Source organism: Trifolium pratense, linkage group LG2, assembly GCF_020283565.1.
Source record: "Trifolium pratense cultivar HEN17-A07 linkage group LG2, ARS_RC_1.1, whole genome shotgun sequence".
In the NCBI taxonomy this organism is placed as follows: domain Eukaryota; kingdom Viridiplantae; phylum Streptophyta; class Magnoliopsida; order Fabales; family Fabaceae; genus Trifolium; species Trifolium pratense.
This window is the reverse complement of record NC_060060.1, coordinates 48,379,617-48,397,230: the sequence shown is the minus strand read 5'-3', so window position 1 is coordinate 48,397,230 and position 17,614 is coordinate 48,379,617. Positions and strand designations below refer to the sequence as shown.

The 17,614-nt window shown below is 30.5% G+C and overlaps 1 protein-coding gene across 1 annotated transcript; it reads right to left on the bottom strand.

Annotated features, from left to right (window-relative positions):
• Positions 1-12,052: 12,052 nt before the first annotated feature.
• On the bottom strand, positions 12,053-14,332 carry LOC123911019 (gibberellin 20 oxidase 1-like). Its single transcript, XM_045962335.1, has 3 exons — positions 13,563-14,332; positions 13,080-13,401; positions 12,053-12,537 (listed from the first exon to the last, which is right to left on the bottom strand). Exons 1-3 carry the CDS (start codon positions 14,261-14,263, stop codon positions 12,274-12,276), a joined length of 1,287 nt encoding a protein of 428 aa, XP_045818291.1. The 5' UTR covers positions 14,264-14,332; the 3' UTR covers positions 12,053-12,273.
• Between the last annotated feature and the right edge of the window lie 3,282 nt (positions 14,333-17,614).

The window sequence follows — 17,614 nt, the reverse complement described above, 5'->3', positions numbered from 1 at the left end:
GATATTAGTCATATACTATTAGTCTGTGTTAATCGTTTGATTTATGTTTTGTTTTTTTTTTGTTTACAATGAGGCAGAGATCGATCTCAGACCTATAGCATATTACCCAAATTTATCATCATTTGACCAAACCTAGTGACTTTGATTTATGTTTAGTTTCTATATGTTTTTATTATTGGTCGATCATTTATTAATATTAGTTTTTATTAGGAGGAACATGTAAGATACATGAGATGAGTTTTTCTCTTTCAACTAAATTTTTTTCGATAAATAAGAGTCAGCGATGAAACCTTTTAATTTTCTAAAAAGAATAGATCGAACCCCTTACTGCTGCTTAAAGACTCCAAAATTTTTACCACTTAAGAGGTATTTGTTATAATTCAAACTCTGAAAACAAATTTTTATATTGAGCCGGCACCTCATAGACTTTATAAAATTAATTATCAGTTTTATTTGGACATTTTTATGTTACAAATTTACCCCTTAGCAACAAAATTCTTTCTTACTGTCAAATTTAAAAACAAAATTAAGAAATGAATTATATGAAAACTAAAATGTAGATAACATATATAGATAATTTGAAACTAAAACAATTGAACAAACTGTGTTGCACTAATTATTTCATTTATCTAAAAAAATTATCTTTGATACTTTTGGAATTATATATAGGTGATTCGATTCCCCTTTTCTTTTCTATTATTTGGTATTCATTATATTCCTCTCATTGTTATATATATAGATAGAATCTCAGTGATTCAAAGTACATGTTAATATATGTGGCGCTTCATGCGAGAGTACCTATCATATCATGCTACAATGCACATTGCATATAAAAAAAACATCAGTATTTATACAAGGACAAATTCTAAAATAGATCATCTTGAAAGTGATCCATAGTAATAAAGATAGCTCATCACACAACATTTGTTCTTTTCATTAATAATGATGTACGAAGGCTGGCCACGTTGATCGAAGATGAAGTGACGCGTAAATAAAAATAGTACAGATTTAATATTATTATATTTTAATTAGATTTGATTTTACTATATTTTAGTTAGATTTATTATTTTCTTTTACTATCGTTTAGCCCATTTGTGTTTTTTATTTTTATTTTTTCATACTTAAACTATTGTAGCTTTGAGGGCACACATTTTTCATTGAATAAAATTATATATAGAGATTTTCTCTTTTTGGTGGTTTCCAGAGTTTGGTGGATTTCAAATTATTTACTCTTTTTGGTAGATTCTAGAAATCTGATAGATTTCAGAGCTTTATCTGATAGTTTTGTTGCTTGCAAACCTGTGTTCTTGTTATTGGATTATCGTTTGTTGAAGTTCAAATTCGATTTTAATTCGCATTATTTTCCTCAATAGTTTTGGATAGATGTTGTCGATCCGGAATCACTTCCGCAAGCACAAAATTTTCAAAAACATTCAAAGTTAATATCATGGACTTATTCACTCTCTCTAAGTCGAAAGTCATATGTCTAACAGGTCTAAACTTTAGATGAAGTTTTCAACATATGTCCGGATGATGGAGCGAGATGTTGAAATGACTTTGTTTGACCATCTATGATGTCCAGAGGTTGATGATCTTAGAATTAGAAATTACTTTCTTCTCTTGAAATCTTTAGTTGTTATCCAAGTGATGAACATACATTGACGCATACTTCATTCTTCATCGTCTTTGCTTTCCTAGATGATGAGGCGCAATACTCCTTGCCTCATTCCTTTTGTGTAGAAGGTCCTGAGAGTACCAAGAGAATTCTTTGATCCTTTTACTTCGTTTCTCAATTGTCAATACATATATACTTAAGCGACAATTAGTAAATAAATTGTTCATTTAATTTGTTGTCTTCAAAACCAATATGAACTAGATATTGATTTGAAAATATTTTGTTCTAACATAAACTTCCTGAGCTGAAAATCGCAGGAGAAAAACTTGATCTAAAACCACCTAGAGTACTAGGTGTGCAAATTTTCCGAAATTGAAAATATTTTTTTAACACATAAAACAAGCACAAATACCCTTATGTATAAGGCCCTTGTACTTTTTTATGTTTTTACTATTTTGGTTTAAATGTAGTTTTGGTCATCTTAATTTAAATTTTTTTAAGTTTTGGCCCTCTTACTTTAACCACCATTTTTTAGTTCTCTTATTACAATTATTTTTTGGCTTTTGGTCCCCAGCCCACCCCCACTTTGGGATCAACTTTGATGACATGGCAGATGCCATGTGGAACCAACTATTACACATAGATGTCATGTGAAGTATGTTTTTCCCAAGGTTTCAGGTTTGATTATCTTTGATGTCAATTTTGATGTATTAGTCCATACAAAGCAAAAAATTTTGACTTTAAATGAGCCCCTGCAACTAGACGGTGAGATTGGTTGAGTTTTCAAAAAAAATAAAAATTACAAATATATATTTTTTTAACCCTATATTTTATATCACTCTTCTATTATTTTCTACATCTATAAATTCTATTTTTCTCTTTTTCTGACACATAATTCAAGTCATGATGTAACTTTCGTGATCATTAGGAAGAGTCGGATGCATAGTACACAGTGTTTTAAAAATCGGACCGGACATCGAACCGGCGAAGGCACTGGTTCATTGGTCGAACCACTGAGTTATTGGTCGAACCGCATGATAAATCGGATTAAATCGGATTAAACCGGTGGAATAAACCGGTCGCTATATAGTTATTGAACCGGTATATAGGTAAAAAAAATCATAAAAAATATGAAAATTTCATAAACTCATAATGTCACATTAAAATTAGTAATAAGTCTTAGCTTAACTGACAAAAATCTTTTCTTTTACCATTTGTTTTTCTATATTATTATTTTTATTTTGTTTTTGTATTTGTTTACCATATTTATCCCCATTTATTTCCTTTTTTATATTCCATCCATTAATTATCATAATTATTATTATTCTCTTTTTATTTTTATGCAATTTCTAATTACTACCTACCATTATTATTATTATTATTATTATTATTATTATTATTATTATTATTATTATTATTATAAATAAATAAAAAAACAAACAAACAACAACAGCAAAGCGTCCCCCACCCCTTCTTTTTCTTTTTTATTTTATTATTATTGTAATTTATATTTAATTTCGATAAAACTCAATAAACCACAACATTACAAAAAAAAAAAAAAATAGTATTAATGTAGTGTTAAACTTAACCTATTTTCAAGGCTTTTATTAACTGCTTTTACTAAAAAATAGCACTCAATTTTTTCATCTTTCACGATGTTATTTTTACTTCACACCAAAATATTTCTGCCCTTCCCAATGCAACCTCTTTTTCTTTCATTCTTTGCCTTCAATAATGGTCTCTTCTTTTTTCTATGTTTATAATCAATGTACTGTATTCCATCTTTTTTAACTTCCTACTCAGTGAAAAATAATGGAAAACTCATTGTTCAAATCCTTCTCTGTTTCATCTTTTACTTCAACAGTTCAACCCCTCAATTTCATGTGATTTTTTTTTTTTATAACTCTTCCTCCTGAACAATCTTCATCTTCCTCACAAAAACCACAATTTTCTCCCAAATACCACCACACAACACCATAAAAAACACATCATTTTAAACCAACAAAAAACAGAATAGAAACCAAGAAACAAAACAGAACAAAGACGGAAGAAGAAAACATTTTGGGCGAAAAAAAAACAAGTGTAATCAAACCGGCGGTTCGGGAAAACCGCCGGTTCACCGGTTTTTCTGGTTTTTTCCGGTTCCCACCGGTCCAATAGCTTGTCCGATCTAACGTATGAACCAGACCGGACACCCTCCGGTTTCCGGTTCGACCGGTTCAACCGGCCGGTCCGGTCCGGTTTTTAAAACACTGATAGTACATCACTCTTTTTTTTTTTTTAAACTCACAGTACATCACTTTTTGTTACTCTATAGCACACATTACTCAACAAATTAATATTTAAAAATTTAAATCACCACATTTTTTTAAAGCAATATGCAATATTGATTGTTATTACTTCATTTGGTCTCTTTATAAAAAACAATTTTTTTTTAATTTGTCGAATAATTGATATATTTAATCAATATTAAAGATTAAATAATTTGATGTTTTTCTCAAAAAAAAAAAAAAATAATAATTTGATGTTGACGGCGACGGCGTGGTTATGTTGGGAGGGGCGAATTGTGTTTTGTGAGGGGGGTTTTGTCGAAACGAAGAACCTTCTTCTTATTTGTGTTAGGCATGTATGTTAGTTGTTTGTGTTAGTTTGTGCCTAGGCCTGCTTATGAGCGCGTGCGCGCTGCCTTGCCTTAGGCTTGCTTGTCTAGGCCTAAGACGGTTTTGCTTGTATAACAAGCTATTGTATCCTTGCCTATAAAAGGCACACTTGTGAATCAATAACTGTGTCGACTGCTTGGCTGGAGAGCAAGCTAGATATTCTATCCCAAAACAGTAAAATTGGAGAGCTACTACAAGACTTGAACTTGTGCATTCAGACATATGTGGTCCAATAACTCCTCAATCCAATGGAGGTAGCAGATATTTCATGACCTTCACTGATGATTTTAGCAGGAAAACTTGGATATATGTGCTGAAAGAAAAGTCCAGTGCTTTTGAAAATTTCATAATTTTCAAGGCACTTGTTGAAAAAGAAGCTGGATGTGCCATCCAATGCTTTAGAACAGATAGAGGTGGAGAATACACTTCTAATGCTTTTAATGACTTTTGCAGCAAGGAAGGGATCAAGAGACAATTGACTGCAACCTATACCCCACAACAAAATGGGGTATCTGAAAGGAAAAATAGGACCCTACTCAATATGGTAAGAAGCATGATCAGTGCTAGAGGTGTTCCATAGAGGTTTTGGCCTGAAGCAGTCAAATGGGCAGCCTATGTGATGAATAGAAGCCCTACTCTCAGTGTTAAAGATGTGACACCTGAAGAAGCATGGAGTGGCAAGAAGCCATCAGTAAATCATTTCAAAACATTTGGTTGCCTTGCTCATGTGCACATTTATGACAATCAAAGAAGGAAATTGGACAACAAAAGCAAAAAAGTGTCTTTTGCTTGGAGTCAGTGAAGAATCAAAAGCATATAAACTGTATGATCCCACTGAGAAAAGGATTATAATTAGTAGGGATGTTGTCTTTGAAGAATCAAAGGGTTGGAATTAGGAAAAATCAAAGAAACAAGTTGCAACTAGTGATACCTGGGAACTTACTACATTACCTACAGGATGCTGAAATGGAATCAATAAAAAATAATGATACCTAGGAACTTACTACATTACCTACAGGATGCAATTCAATTGGGGTAAAATGGATCTACAAAACAAAATATAATGAAAAGGGAGAGATTGATAAATACAAGGCCATGTTGGTAGCAAAAGGCTACACACAAAAGCATGGCATAGATTACAATGAGGTGTTTGCACCAGTTGCAAGATGGGATACTATCAGAGTTATATTAGCAACCTACATGGTGACTTTCCTACATGGTGACTTGACTGAAGACATTTATGTGAACCAACCTTTAGGGTATGTCAACAATAACAAAAACATAGTTTATAAACTGAAGAAGGCCCTATATGGATTGAAACCAGCTCCAAGGGCATGGTATAGTAAGATAGAATCATACTTCATTGCAGAAAAATTTGAAAATTGTCCTTATGAACACACATTATTTGTCAAATATGGTGTGAAAGATGAGATTTTGGTGGTAAGTCTCTATGTTGATGATAATCTACACTGAAAATAATCAGAGATTGATGGATGAATTCAAATAATCATTGAAAAAGAAATTTGCAATGTCTGATCTTGGAAAAATGAGATACTTTTTAGGTGTTGAAGTAAATCAAAGTCACAATGGAATCTCTATGACACAACAAAAATATGCAACTGAGATCTTGTCTAGATTTGGAATGGAAAACTACAATCAAGTATGCGGTCCTATAGTCCCTCGATGCAAATTGGTTAAAAATGAAAATGAAGAATGTACTGATGCTACTCTCTATAAGAAAATGGTAGGGTGCTTGATGTATTTGCTTGCTACAAGGCCTGATTTAGCATATTCAGTTTGCTTGGTTGCTAGATTTACGGATAGGCCAACTAAAATTCATGTCACTGCAGTCAAAAGAATTATGAGATATTTGAAAGGGACACTGAGTTTTGGTATTGTGTACAAGTCAAATTGCAAAACTAATATGAAACTTAAAGGATGGTGTGACTCAGATTATGCTGGAAATTTGGATGACAGAAAGAGTACAATAGGCTATGTGTTTATGTTGGGATCTAGTGCTATTTCATGGTCATCAAAGAAGCAGCCCATTGTTACACTATCTACTACTGAGGCAGAGTACGTATCAACAGCTGCTTGTGCCTGCCAAGGAGTTTGGTTAAAAAATGTGTTGAGTTACCTGAAGATGAAGCAAGCAAAGTGCATTATGATCTATTGTGATAACAATTCATCCATTAAGCTTTCAAAGAACCCTATCATGCACGGTAGGTGTAAACATATTGATGTGCGTTTCCACTTCCTTAGAGACCTCACAAAGGATGGAACAATTGAGCTTGTGCATGGTAGGAGTGAAGATTAATTGGCTGATTTGCTCACTAAGCCTCTGAAATTGGAATCCTTTTGCAAGTTAAGAGAGGGCTTAGGAATTTGTGATGTTAGTAGTTTTTGTTCACTAAATTGAATACCATTTTTAGTGTATTCAATTTAAGGGAGGGTATGTTAAGCATGTATGTTAGTTGTGTGTGTGTTAGTTTGTGCCTGGGCCTGCTTATGAGCGTGCGCTGCCTTGCCTTGGGCTTGCCTGTCTAGGCCTAAGACTGTTCTGCTTGTATAACAAGCTATTGTATCCCTGCCTATAAAAGGCACACTTGTGAATGAATAAACTACCTGATTACCCTCTAATAACCAACAATTTGTACCTTTGCTTGGTCAATTTGGGTGGAGGTTCATAAGTGTTTTGAAGTGGTCGAAGTAATTTCGGGTAATCTTTAGACCCATTTCGAAGGCTTTCTATCGTCTATTAAGAGAGGAAAGAAGGTTTATAAGAGATTGATATTGGTTTGACATATGGTGGTTTGAGTGCTTTGGTGAACTAGAAATTGACAAAATTTTCTCCAACAAGGAACACGTACTTGGAGAGGTCATAGACATAGGATAAAATGCACATTGTGTAAAATGTTACTGGCTAAGAAAGGCAAATCATGTGAATGATGTGTTAATCCTCTAGATTGTATAGTACTAGGCATTAATTGAGGCTCCCTCCACATTGTTGTTTTGGCTTTTTGTATGTGGGTGTATGACTTCTGTTTTTTTTTTTTGGATTTTGGGTCTAGTAATAAATGTATATACTTACCCTTAATAGGGGGATAACATTGTTTCCCGTGACAATCTCATGAGAGAGAATAAAGTGCAGATCCTTGCCCTCCCTTTTTTCTTATTTAATTATTTATGCATATGTTAAAAAATAATGAATGGTTAGGATTTAACTGAATTTTCATTTGACCGGAGACAATCCCGTCCCATTAATAGGGTGGGTAGGTAGAATACTTCTTATACTAAATTCTTATCTTTTTCTTTCCCTTACTTTTATGTACAATACTGCATTTGTTGTCTTAAAAAAATATCAATTATTCAATAAATATAGAAACGTAAATTTATATAGTCTTCTATGATTCATATATTAATCGCTATTCTACAAAAAGAAATTTGACCCAAATCACTATTGTACAAATTGAAATCCATATATTGTGACAAGTCCATTGAAATGGAGCTATGCCCGAAATAAAAGTTGCAGTAAATCCAAGCCCAAAATCCGATGTACATATTAGCAGTACCACAGTTGTTTTTTCTCAATTTTTTTTTTTTTCAAATAAAAAGAAACAAAAAATTAATATAAATAAATAAGGGAGAGCTAGAAAACAAGAATAATACAGATAGGTTAATGAAGGAGGTATCTGTGACAGAAATCCTATGATATGTCGTTTTTCAAGAGAGCATAGTTGTGTTGCATATACACAAATGTTTATTGTCATTTTGTATTTATTTTTTATTTTAAAAAATAATAACCATATAATTAAATTAAATAAAATGCATGAAGTTGGATTAGAAGTGATGCCAAAACAACAAACAACAGATGGTTTCCACGTGATGCGGGCCTTTTGGAAAAGAGTACAAGAATGGGACTGTCATTGTCCTTACTTGTGGCGGCTGTGCCTTTCATCTAAAAACCAAATCAATCAAAATGTGCTTTTCAAAAATAAAAAATAAAAATCACACAAAATGTGAGAAAATGAGAGGGATTTTGTATGGAATATATAGTTACCTATTTGTGTTTATGTCAGTCGTCCGATTTAAATCAGTGATTGAGATTAATTGGTGTGATAGATTAATCACGGCCGTTTGACTCTAAATAATTATGATATTTGTAATTCCTTGATAATTGTGTGTATATTCACGAATTTTGAGATATATGCAGATATTTACAAAGATAATACCTTTTTAAAAGAAAATATTGGTTACTTTGTGTTTTTGTGATGCATTTTAAGAGGAGTGACATTTCAAAAAGTTTTGTCTAAGAATCTCAGCGAATTAAATTTGCTTCATGATAATATTGTTTTTGCTAATATGTAAATATTTAATATTTCTGCTGGGAACTTGAGCATCATGTATAAAATATACCATGCAAATAATTTTTTAATTAGGAAAGAGAGAAACTTTTATCAACCAAAGTTTTAAGTGGTATTACTCATTGAGATTTGGGTCTAACTCAATTTTACAAAACAAACTTTTGAGGTGATTTTTTTTTAACGAAAAATATATATATATATATATATATATATATATATATATATATATATATATATATATTTTTGAAATCTTGGTATCCGGCCTTAGGACACTATTCAAAGGGGACCAATCCCACCGTCCACTTGCGGGGCCCCATTTAAAGCCATAGCTTTTTTTTTTGCTCTGTATGGACTTAGCCCACCGAAATTGGCACCAGTGGGAATCGAACCTGAGACCTTGAGAGGAGCATACTCCAAGGACCCAAGCCAACACCACTCAACCAACCCCCAAATGGGTTACGAAAAATATATTATTAATCAAGTCTCTGCATAAGACGAACAGATACCAGCATAAAAGTAACAAACTTTTAAGGTGATAATTGCCTCTTATTTATAATTTCATATTCAGACCATCTCACATCCGATAAGAGATTTCTTAACACACTCTGTTACGCCCAACATTATTGGGTTTGGTGCGTAGATATAAATGGTGGATGACCCAATAACGGGTGGCCCAACGGATCTTGAAGAGGCTCTGATACCATCTTATAATTGAAAGTTTGGCCGAATTCAACCCTACAAAACGAGTTTGTATGGTGAGGATTGAGACGTTGCCATTTTACAATTATTTTGTGGGAATATAAATTTTGTACCATTAAGGTTATATAAAGCCGATATAAAATAATCCTCGTGAATTTAATTCAATTGGTTAGAACATTTTTATATTTAGGGGCCGGAATTCGAATCCCTAATACTCCATTTATTTACCTTAACACTTTCTTAACCAAACAAACTTTTAAGATAAATAAGTTGAATATTTAGGATTCGAATCTTTAGCCACTATGCAAAAATGTCCCTAATTACTCAGTAAATTCACTGGAACTACTTTGGACCGATATGTTTAACATTTCATGGTAAAACAGTAAAAAGTGTGACTATTGGTAAAACATCGTTGAGTTTTTGAAGAGAGGCCCCATTTGGATCACCCCTATAGAATACATTCTTGTGGGAGGAAAAATGTTTTACAATTGTGAAGGAATACAGAATCCAAGATTGTTGAGGCCGCATTCTGGCTGCTCTTTGTAAACTTTATTTTAAATTTTTTTTGTTACACAATTATTTAAATCTTATTTATAATTACATTAAATTGCAATTTTTGTCAACAAAGTTTTAAGATGGTTGGTTTTGCCATCTAAAAAGAGATAGCGACACAGCTAATTACCCGTTTTTCTTTCAATATCGTGTATATATATATATATATATATATATATATATAATCCTTAACAAAAAGTTTTATAATTTATCAATTTTAGTCTTCTATTTTGAAAAGAATATTTTTAACGCCCTAATTTTAGCTAGCCCTTTTTGCAAAGATCGACCCCTTTTAATTTGATCGGGTTAAAGCGCATGTGGACATTATTTTTAATGACTCATGCTACCGTGTTTTCTATTTATTTTAAAACAAATGTAGGTTGTGTTGAGATCAAACAAGTATGAGTTAAGCCACACATTGATCGGAAGAGTTGAAGTTAAACACTTTATAAGTGAGATGACCCATAAACCTAATGCCCTAATAATGTTTTTGATGAATATGTGGTGTTAGAGTCACTTTTTAAATTACTCAATGCCTAATATGTCGATCTAACCCAGTGAAACTTTCCCCTCATAATGCAACAGTAATATCAGAGTCCGATTGGGGAGCAATGAGTGAGCACAATTTGATGATTTCAGTATCATTATTTTACTTTACATTTTAATTTTATGCCTTTGTAGGGATTAAAATATCATTAGAAGAATGTTGCAGCACCACAAGACAACTGAGGGTAGGATTGTGGCAAGTATTCTCTTCTATACAAAATTACACAAACCTCCAAATTTACAGATATAAAAAATCAGAATAGTAAAACCAAGAAACAAGTGCTTCCAATTGAAGAATAAATTTGCATAAATTACAAAAAAGATCACTGCCAATCCTCAATGGATTTTAGCTTCCTATTTCTCAGAATCATTCAAATTGTGGGACCACTAGTTTTATTGGATGTATTTGCTGTATTTACTTTACTCTCATATATTTCCAAGACCTTCAAGATAAAGAAAAAAAACTATTGATTGATGCATGAGGCTTATGAGTAAGCATAATTTAGCAACATAGCATCATTTAAATTAATTTAAGTGATGATTAGGATTCATTAGGTGTTAAACGTGGTTTTCTGATGATTCAAACAACTTGACCTTACAAAAGAAAAAAATAAAATAAATAGAATCCAATAAATTCAAAACATGGTTTGGAGGTTCTAAAATTTGGAATCTCAGTTCTTATATTATAGTGAATGATTTTTTATTTTCTTTACTTCAAGATACTTAAGCATTTTTCATTCATAATAATATAGTTGATACATGTCGGTACGGAAATATTAGAGTTGGCTAAAGATGTGACTACCATCGCAAGAGCATGAACCGCCTCATTTTCTTGTTTCTTAACAAGCTTAACATGAGAGTTTCTTAAATACAAACTAAAAATATGTTTACATTCATTCTAAATAGCACCAAATTTTGTAACATTATTTTGACCTTTGTGAAAATAGTGAATGATTATTTGTCTAACATGCACAAGTGAGACATATGGTGCATGTTTCACAAGTTAACGATATCATTATAACGAATACGAATTTTACAAAATTCACCGTTAGATTGATAAGTTATATTATATAGATCATCCATGTCAAATTTTAAAAAAATTGAAAATCATTTGATATGTTATTGGCATCCATCAAGATTAACGGTATTTAATAAAAACTTATAAACCGTTAATCTTGATGAATCTCAATAACATATCATATGATTTTTAATTTTTTTAAAATTTGACATGAATGATCTATATGATGCAAACTTTCAATCCAACGGTAGAATTTGTAAAATTCGTATTCCTTATAATGAGATCATGAACTTGTGCAACATGCAGCATATGCATCACTAGTGCATGTTAGAATTGGCCTTATTTGAAAGCTGTATTTTTCAAAAAAAAAAAAAAAAAGAATTGGCCTTATTTGAAAGCTGTATTTTTATATTTTACATATTTTTTGTTTGTAAAATTTTGCAATAAGACGTTCAATATAATAAACCGTATAATATGTTGCTATGCAAGTTAAATGAAAGAACAAATAATGCATATAGTTAATAATATTTTCTATATAATAATAAAAAATAAAAATTACAAAATTAGCTGGCAATTTTTGTTATTGATGCCTTATAACTATTTTATATATATTCCCTGATTTGTTCATTACTTATCATCACTTGTGTGCCACATGAAATACACTTTTAACTCTTATAAGCTTCAAATAAGTCCTTTGAAGAATGAATTATACACTTGTACTTCCACATATGATTGGTCACTTTTCTAATAAGGTTCTCAATGACTAATAATATATATATATATATATATATATATCATTTCATGTGGTTGAAAATAATTTCAGCCACTTTTTTGTTGAATCCATTTTGTGAATGCTTCAAGTGTTCTCATATCAGCTCTATAATGTTTTTGAGTAAATTCATGAAGCATAGACCATGTAAAATCTGGATAGATCCTTGGTGTCAAATCATTCACCAATTCACTTGGTGGGCTAACCACCTTATCACCTTTTGGACATAAAAAGAATGCAAGAGATTTTCTTGTTGTTTTGTTGTTCACCACTGCCCTATGTAAACAACTCTTGTATCTCCCATTTGAAAGTGCCTAAACAAATTCAAAGTGAAAAAAAAGTTCAATAACACCATACATAAAAATAGTACCCAAAATTTAGCACCCATTTGATATGAATTAAAAAAAAAAATTATATTCAATAATTTATCTATTTTAAATTTGTTTATCATAATGAGAATCACTTTGATTTTATAAAAAAAAAAGATTTTCAAGAGAAACTAGTAAAACATAATTTTTCTGGTATTTATCCTTCTGATTCTTAGGGAAAGAGGTCCCGGTAATCGAAAATTCGACTCCAAGATAAGTAAAGTCTGATCAATAATTGTCCCCAGCAAAAATTGAACTCAGATTCTCCGAACAATTTATTATTGGGGGAGCTCATAACCACTTGATCCCAATTTATTAGTTAAAATCAAAACTTCTAATTAAAATGATTTTTAATCAAATTTATAACAATAGATGAAAAATGTTAAAAGTATTGTTTTTTTCTTTTTAAAAGTGGTTTTTTTTACACAAATTAAGTTGTGACAAAACAGATTCTAAAACTCATTGAAAAGAAAGAGAACTAAACATACCATGAAAGTGTCACCAATATTGACAACAAAAGCATTGAAATTTGGCCTAATGGAATGCCACTCATTATCAACAAAAACTTGTAAGCCACCAACTTGGTCTTGATGTAGAATAGTTAAAGATGTTGGATCACAATGAGGTCCAGTTCCTAAAGCTTGATCAGGTTTTTGACATGGAGGGTAATAATTAAGCCTCATTATTGATTTATTCTCTTCAAAAAACTCTCTAAAACAATCTTTTCCAACTCCAAGACTCATTCCAAGTAGCTCCATTATCCCTAAAGAAAGTGTGCTCATTTCTTCACAATACTTTTGATAAACATCCCTATTAATTTACAACAAACAAAAACACAAAATTTAACAAAGGAATACATATAAATTATATTTAATTAAGAGCATTAAGACATCAGAGTGACTAGTAGACATAAGAGGGACATCCAGTAACACTAATCATATGAAATTAATATTGATATATTTTATACTTACCCAAATTGTTCAAAATCTTCTCCTAAAGTGTTGCATAAGTAGTCTTTAACAATTTTAGGTGAGTTTTTCTCATCTGAAAATTGAAAAGAAAGTGTCTCTTTCCATGGAAGTTTTGAAGAGAATCTACCAGTGAAACTACTAGCATAACCACAATGTTCCCCTGTTTTTCTCTGAGCTCTCTGTTTTTGAGACAGAGGAACCTCAAAAAAATCATTCATGTAACTATGAGCATGTTCTATTAACTTTGCATCAATACCATGATTAACAACAAGAAAAAAACCATGTTTTTCACATGCTTCACCAATGATTTTAGAAGCTTCCATTGCAGCAAAAGGGTCACCAGATAAGAAATTTTTCAAGTCAATAAGTGGAACATCAAGTTCTTTCACATTCATGCATGGTTTTTCTTCATCTGGCCAAATGAATTGTTTTGGAATGTTAAGTTGGTGTTTTAGAAATGATGCATCAAAAACTAATGATGATTCTTCATCTTCATTTTTATCATGGTTTTGTTTTGATGGTTGATTCATGTGATTTTTACTTGTAATGCATTCTATAGCCATTGTATTAACAATGCTATAATAATAATAATTATAAAAATGATAAAAAATAATATGTAGAGGAAAAGAGATAGAGGTTTGAGAAAAGATGAAAGAAAAGCCAAAGCTACTTATTGGTGCAATGGGAGAAGAAATTTGCATTATATATATAGGCAAGAGGAGCTTTCTCTTTCACTCCAACATGCAAAATCACTAACATGAATGAGCAATTTATTGAATCTTACATATAAAAGAAGCACAAAAGTTCAATTCTTTGAATAAAAAAAAAGTTATCTAGATGATTTATTAATTATAAATGACTTGGATCACAATTATGTCTTCATTTAACTTACCTTGATAAAAGACAAAAACTAAATAAAATATGTTTTGAATAAATATAGCCTTTGGAGCAGCAAAAGACAAAGAGAAACAAAGTTTGTATTTTCTAAAAGATAATTTTTTAGAGTTCTTTAATCAAGTTAGTCTTTAAAAGATTAGCATCACAATTATGTCTTTAAGACTTCATTAAAGGCAAAGATATAAATTGAAAAATATCAATTTATATATGTTCAACTTGGAAAATTCTATGGTATATTTTGGACTAAACTTATGTACAGTTCCATATACACAGTTTTTACTGTGCTAGATACATGGGGAAGTTATTTTTATTTAAAAACATTTTTCTTTTTCTTTTTCTTTTTTTAACTAAAAAATATAAATAACTATCTTTTTGTGAGAGGAACAGAAAAAACAGCATCTAAAGAAATGCATATAAGTTTTGTCCATTTGAAAATTCGAATGTATCGATACATTATGTCATTAAATTAATAGGTATTTGAATATATTTTGAATGAAATCCTTTTTACTATCATTTAAAAAATTATAATAACTAAATATTATTTTTTTAAAACTGTCACAAATATAAAATTTGATACTTTTTATTTTAATTCCCCATAAACTGTCAATAAAATTATAATAACTATATATATAATTCGGCGTACACAATTTAATCATTTTTCATTTTACTCCTTCTTGATCACATATTGACTTGAGCTTTGAAGTGCTAATCTATTTTGCGCGGATACCTTCTCTACCGTAATCCACCACACACGACTGTACTGTAACTGCATGTCTAACATGACTGTAAACGTTTTAGCAACAATTTTGTACTTTTAGCCATGGTTTGTAGCTATTGCAGAAAGTGAAAAATGTTGTAGTGTAATTTGAACATGAGAAAAAGCTCAATCTTGAATATCTGAGTGCTGTTATGATCAACAAGTTGAAGAACTAGAACATTCAATTTAGACTAAATTCAATTTGTAGGCTTGATGTTGAAATCGAGAAATTACATGGTCATAAAATCTTATAGCATAAGGGTTGATGTTCATAGTGCTTGGGTTGTTTGAAGATAATTGTGATTTGAGAGTGAGGAGGAAGATGGGGAATAATCAAACCTAGGATTTGATTTGGCATCCGGGCATAGAGACTTCAAGTAACAAAACTTGTGAGGTCTAAAAATAAAACACAAGGCTAAAAAAAAAAAATTAACAATATTATATATTATGCAAAATTTAGATGATTAAACCTTCATTAAGGAGGATTTGAGACAGCTTTTCTAACCAATTAAGTTAGATAAATATATGCAAATATTTTATCATGTTATTAATTTATAATTAAATTAACTTTTTTAAGACGTTTTTTAACCTAAAAAACTTGAGGTTTAAAGCGTTTGCTTAAGTTGCATGGCTTTTAGGCCGGTCCTGTTTCTTATCGAGTTTATTTTTCTATTTAATTATGATGCATAAAAAAACAATTGATTTTTTTCCATCATTTGTATCCGGTCCACTAAACCTCTTAATTTGGTTTGCAGGTCAGTTGAGATTCGCTTGTTTTTGTTTGTGTAAATTAATGTATTTTTTGATGGAGCTGAAATTAATATTTCTTTTGTACGTACACAACTTGATGATATAATTTTTAAAAAAATAATTGAAATGTATTTTAGAAATCGGTGTTTCTCAATAAATATTTCTTTATTTATACTAATTAAAAATTAAATTTAAAATTAAATATTATATGATCTAAATATCTATCCTTTTGCAAAATATTGTTGGTGGGAGTAACTATATTTGCAAGAGAGTATATTCTTTTATCATAGTTTTCTAAATTTGTGCGGAAATTTAATTATAAATTATATAAGAAAAAGGACATGTGCGGAAATTTTGCCTATTTTGTTTTTTACATAGCAAGAGAGTGTACAATTCGTTGCATCAATGAAAAGATGGATATAGATTTAGTTGGAAGATTTTCATCATGTCATGAAAAAAGGACTAAAGGAGTACAAAATGAAGGGATATGAATCCTTGGGCTAGCCAGGGACGTTTCAATTCCACATTGGTTCGATTTCTAATCAAATATCAAAGCAATGATTTTTTTGTTTGAAAGATCAATTTCAAGAAATGGAGAAATTTCGCTTGCCCAAATAATTGGATGGTAATGAAGAAAGTGGTGGTGACTTAATTTGGCAAGCTATATATAATGTATAGGTTCCATAATGTATAACCTTTTTTTTTTGACAGTTCCATAATGTATAACCTATAGTCCTTAATAAGCTAATATTTGAATATCTATCTAATTTATCTAAGAAAGTTAATTGTTCTGATTAAGTCCAAAATACTCTTACTTAATTTGTTGTCATATGTCCTAAATGATGATAATTGATGTCCAAAAAATTGATAACTGGACTAAAAGTACACACCATTTGTTATTCCAACCAAGCAACATTAGCCAATTGAGACATTGTGATTGAAAAAGTGCTTTTTCAAACTAGCATTTGCATTCTAACCAAGCCACATGAGCTATTTATCTCTTTTTGAGTGGAAAATTGGTTTTTGTAACTAAGTCATCTAAGCCACTTAAGATACATGTGACAATGTCCTTTATTTTGTAAGTTGTCATGAGTTGTTTTTTTGGAGGCAAACTATGATATTCAAATTTCAAATTAAACATATTTTTATATTACTCATTCTTTCACCCAACATGATCACTTACTTCTTATTTCATCTTCTCTCCTTTTTTATTTGTTCTTCATTTTTCTCACTTCAATTTCACAATCTAACCTTGCTGTTCTTTTTTCTTGCTAACTAATAAAAAATTTATAAAAGAAACTATTTTACACGGGATAAAATTTAATTGATATAAATTTTAACTATGATATACAGGACAAATTATCATCGATAAAAATTTCAAAATAATTATCATATGCGAGATAAGTTCTTACTAATAAAAATTTCAAAAAAACTATTTTAGCCGGGGTAAATTCTAACTGATATATAAATTTTAACTATCATATACGGGATAAATTATCACTGATAAAAATTTTAAAATAATTATCATATGTGAAACAAGTTCTAATTAATAAAAATTTCAAAAAAACTATTTTACACGGGATAAATTCTAACTGATATATAAATATGTTCTATGTAATTTTTTCTTTCAATTTAAATATTTATAAGG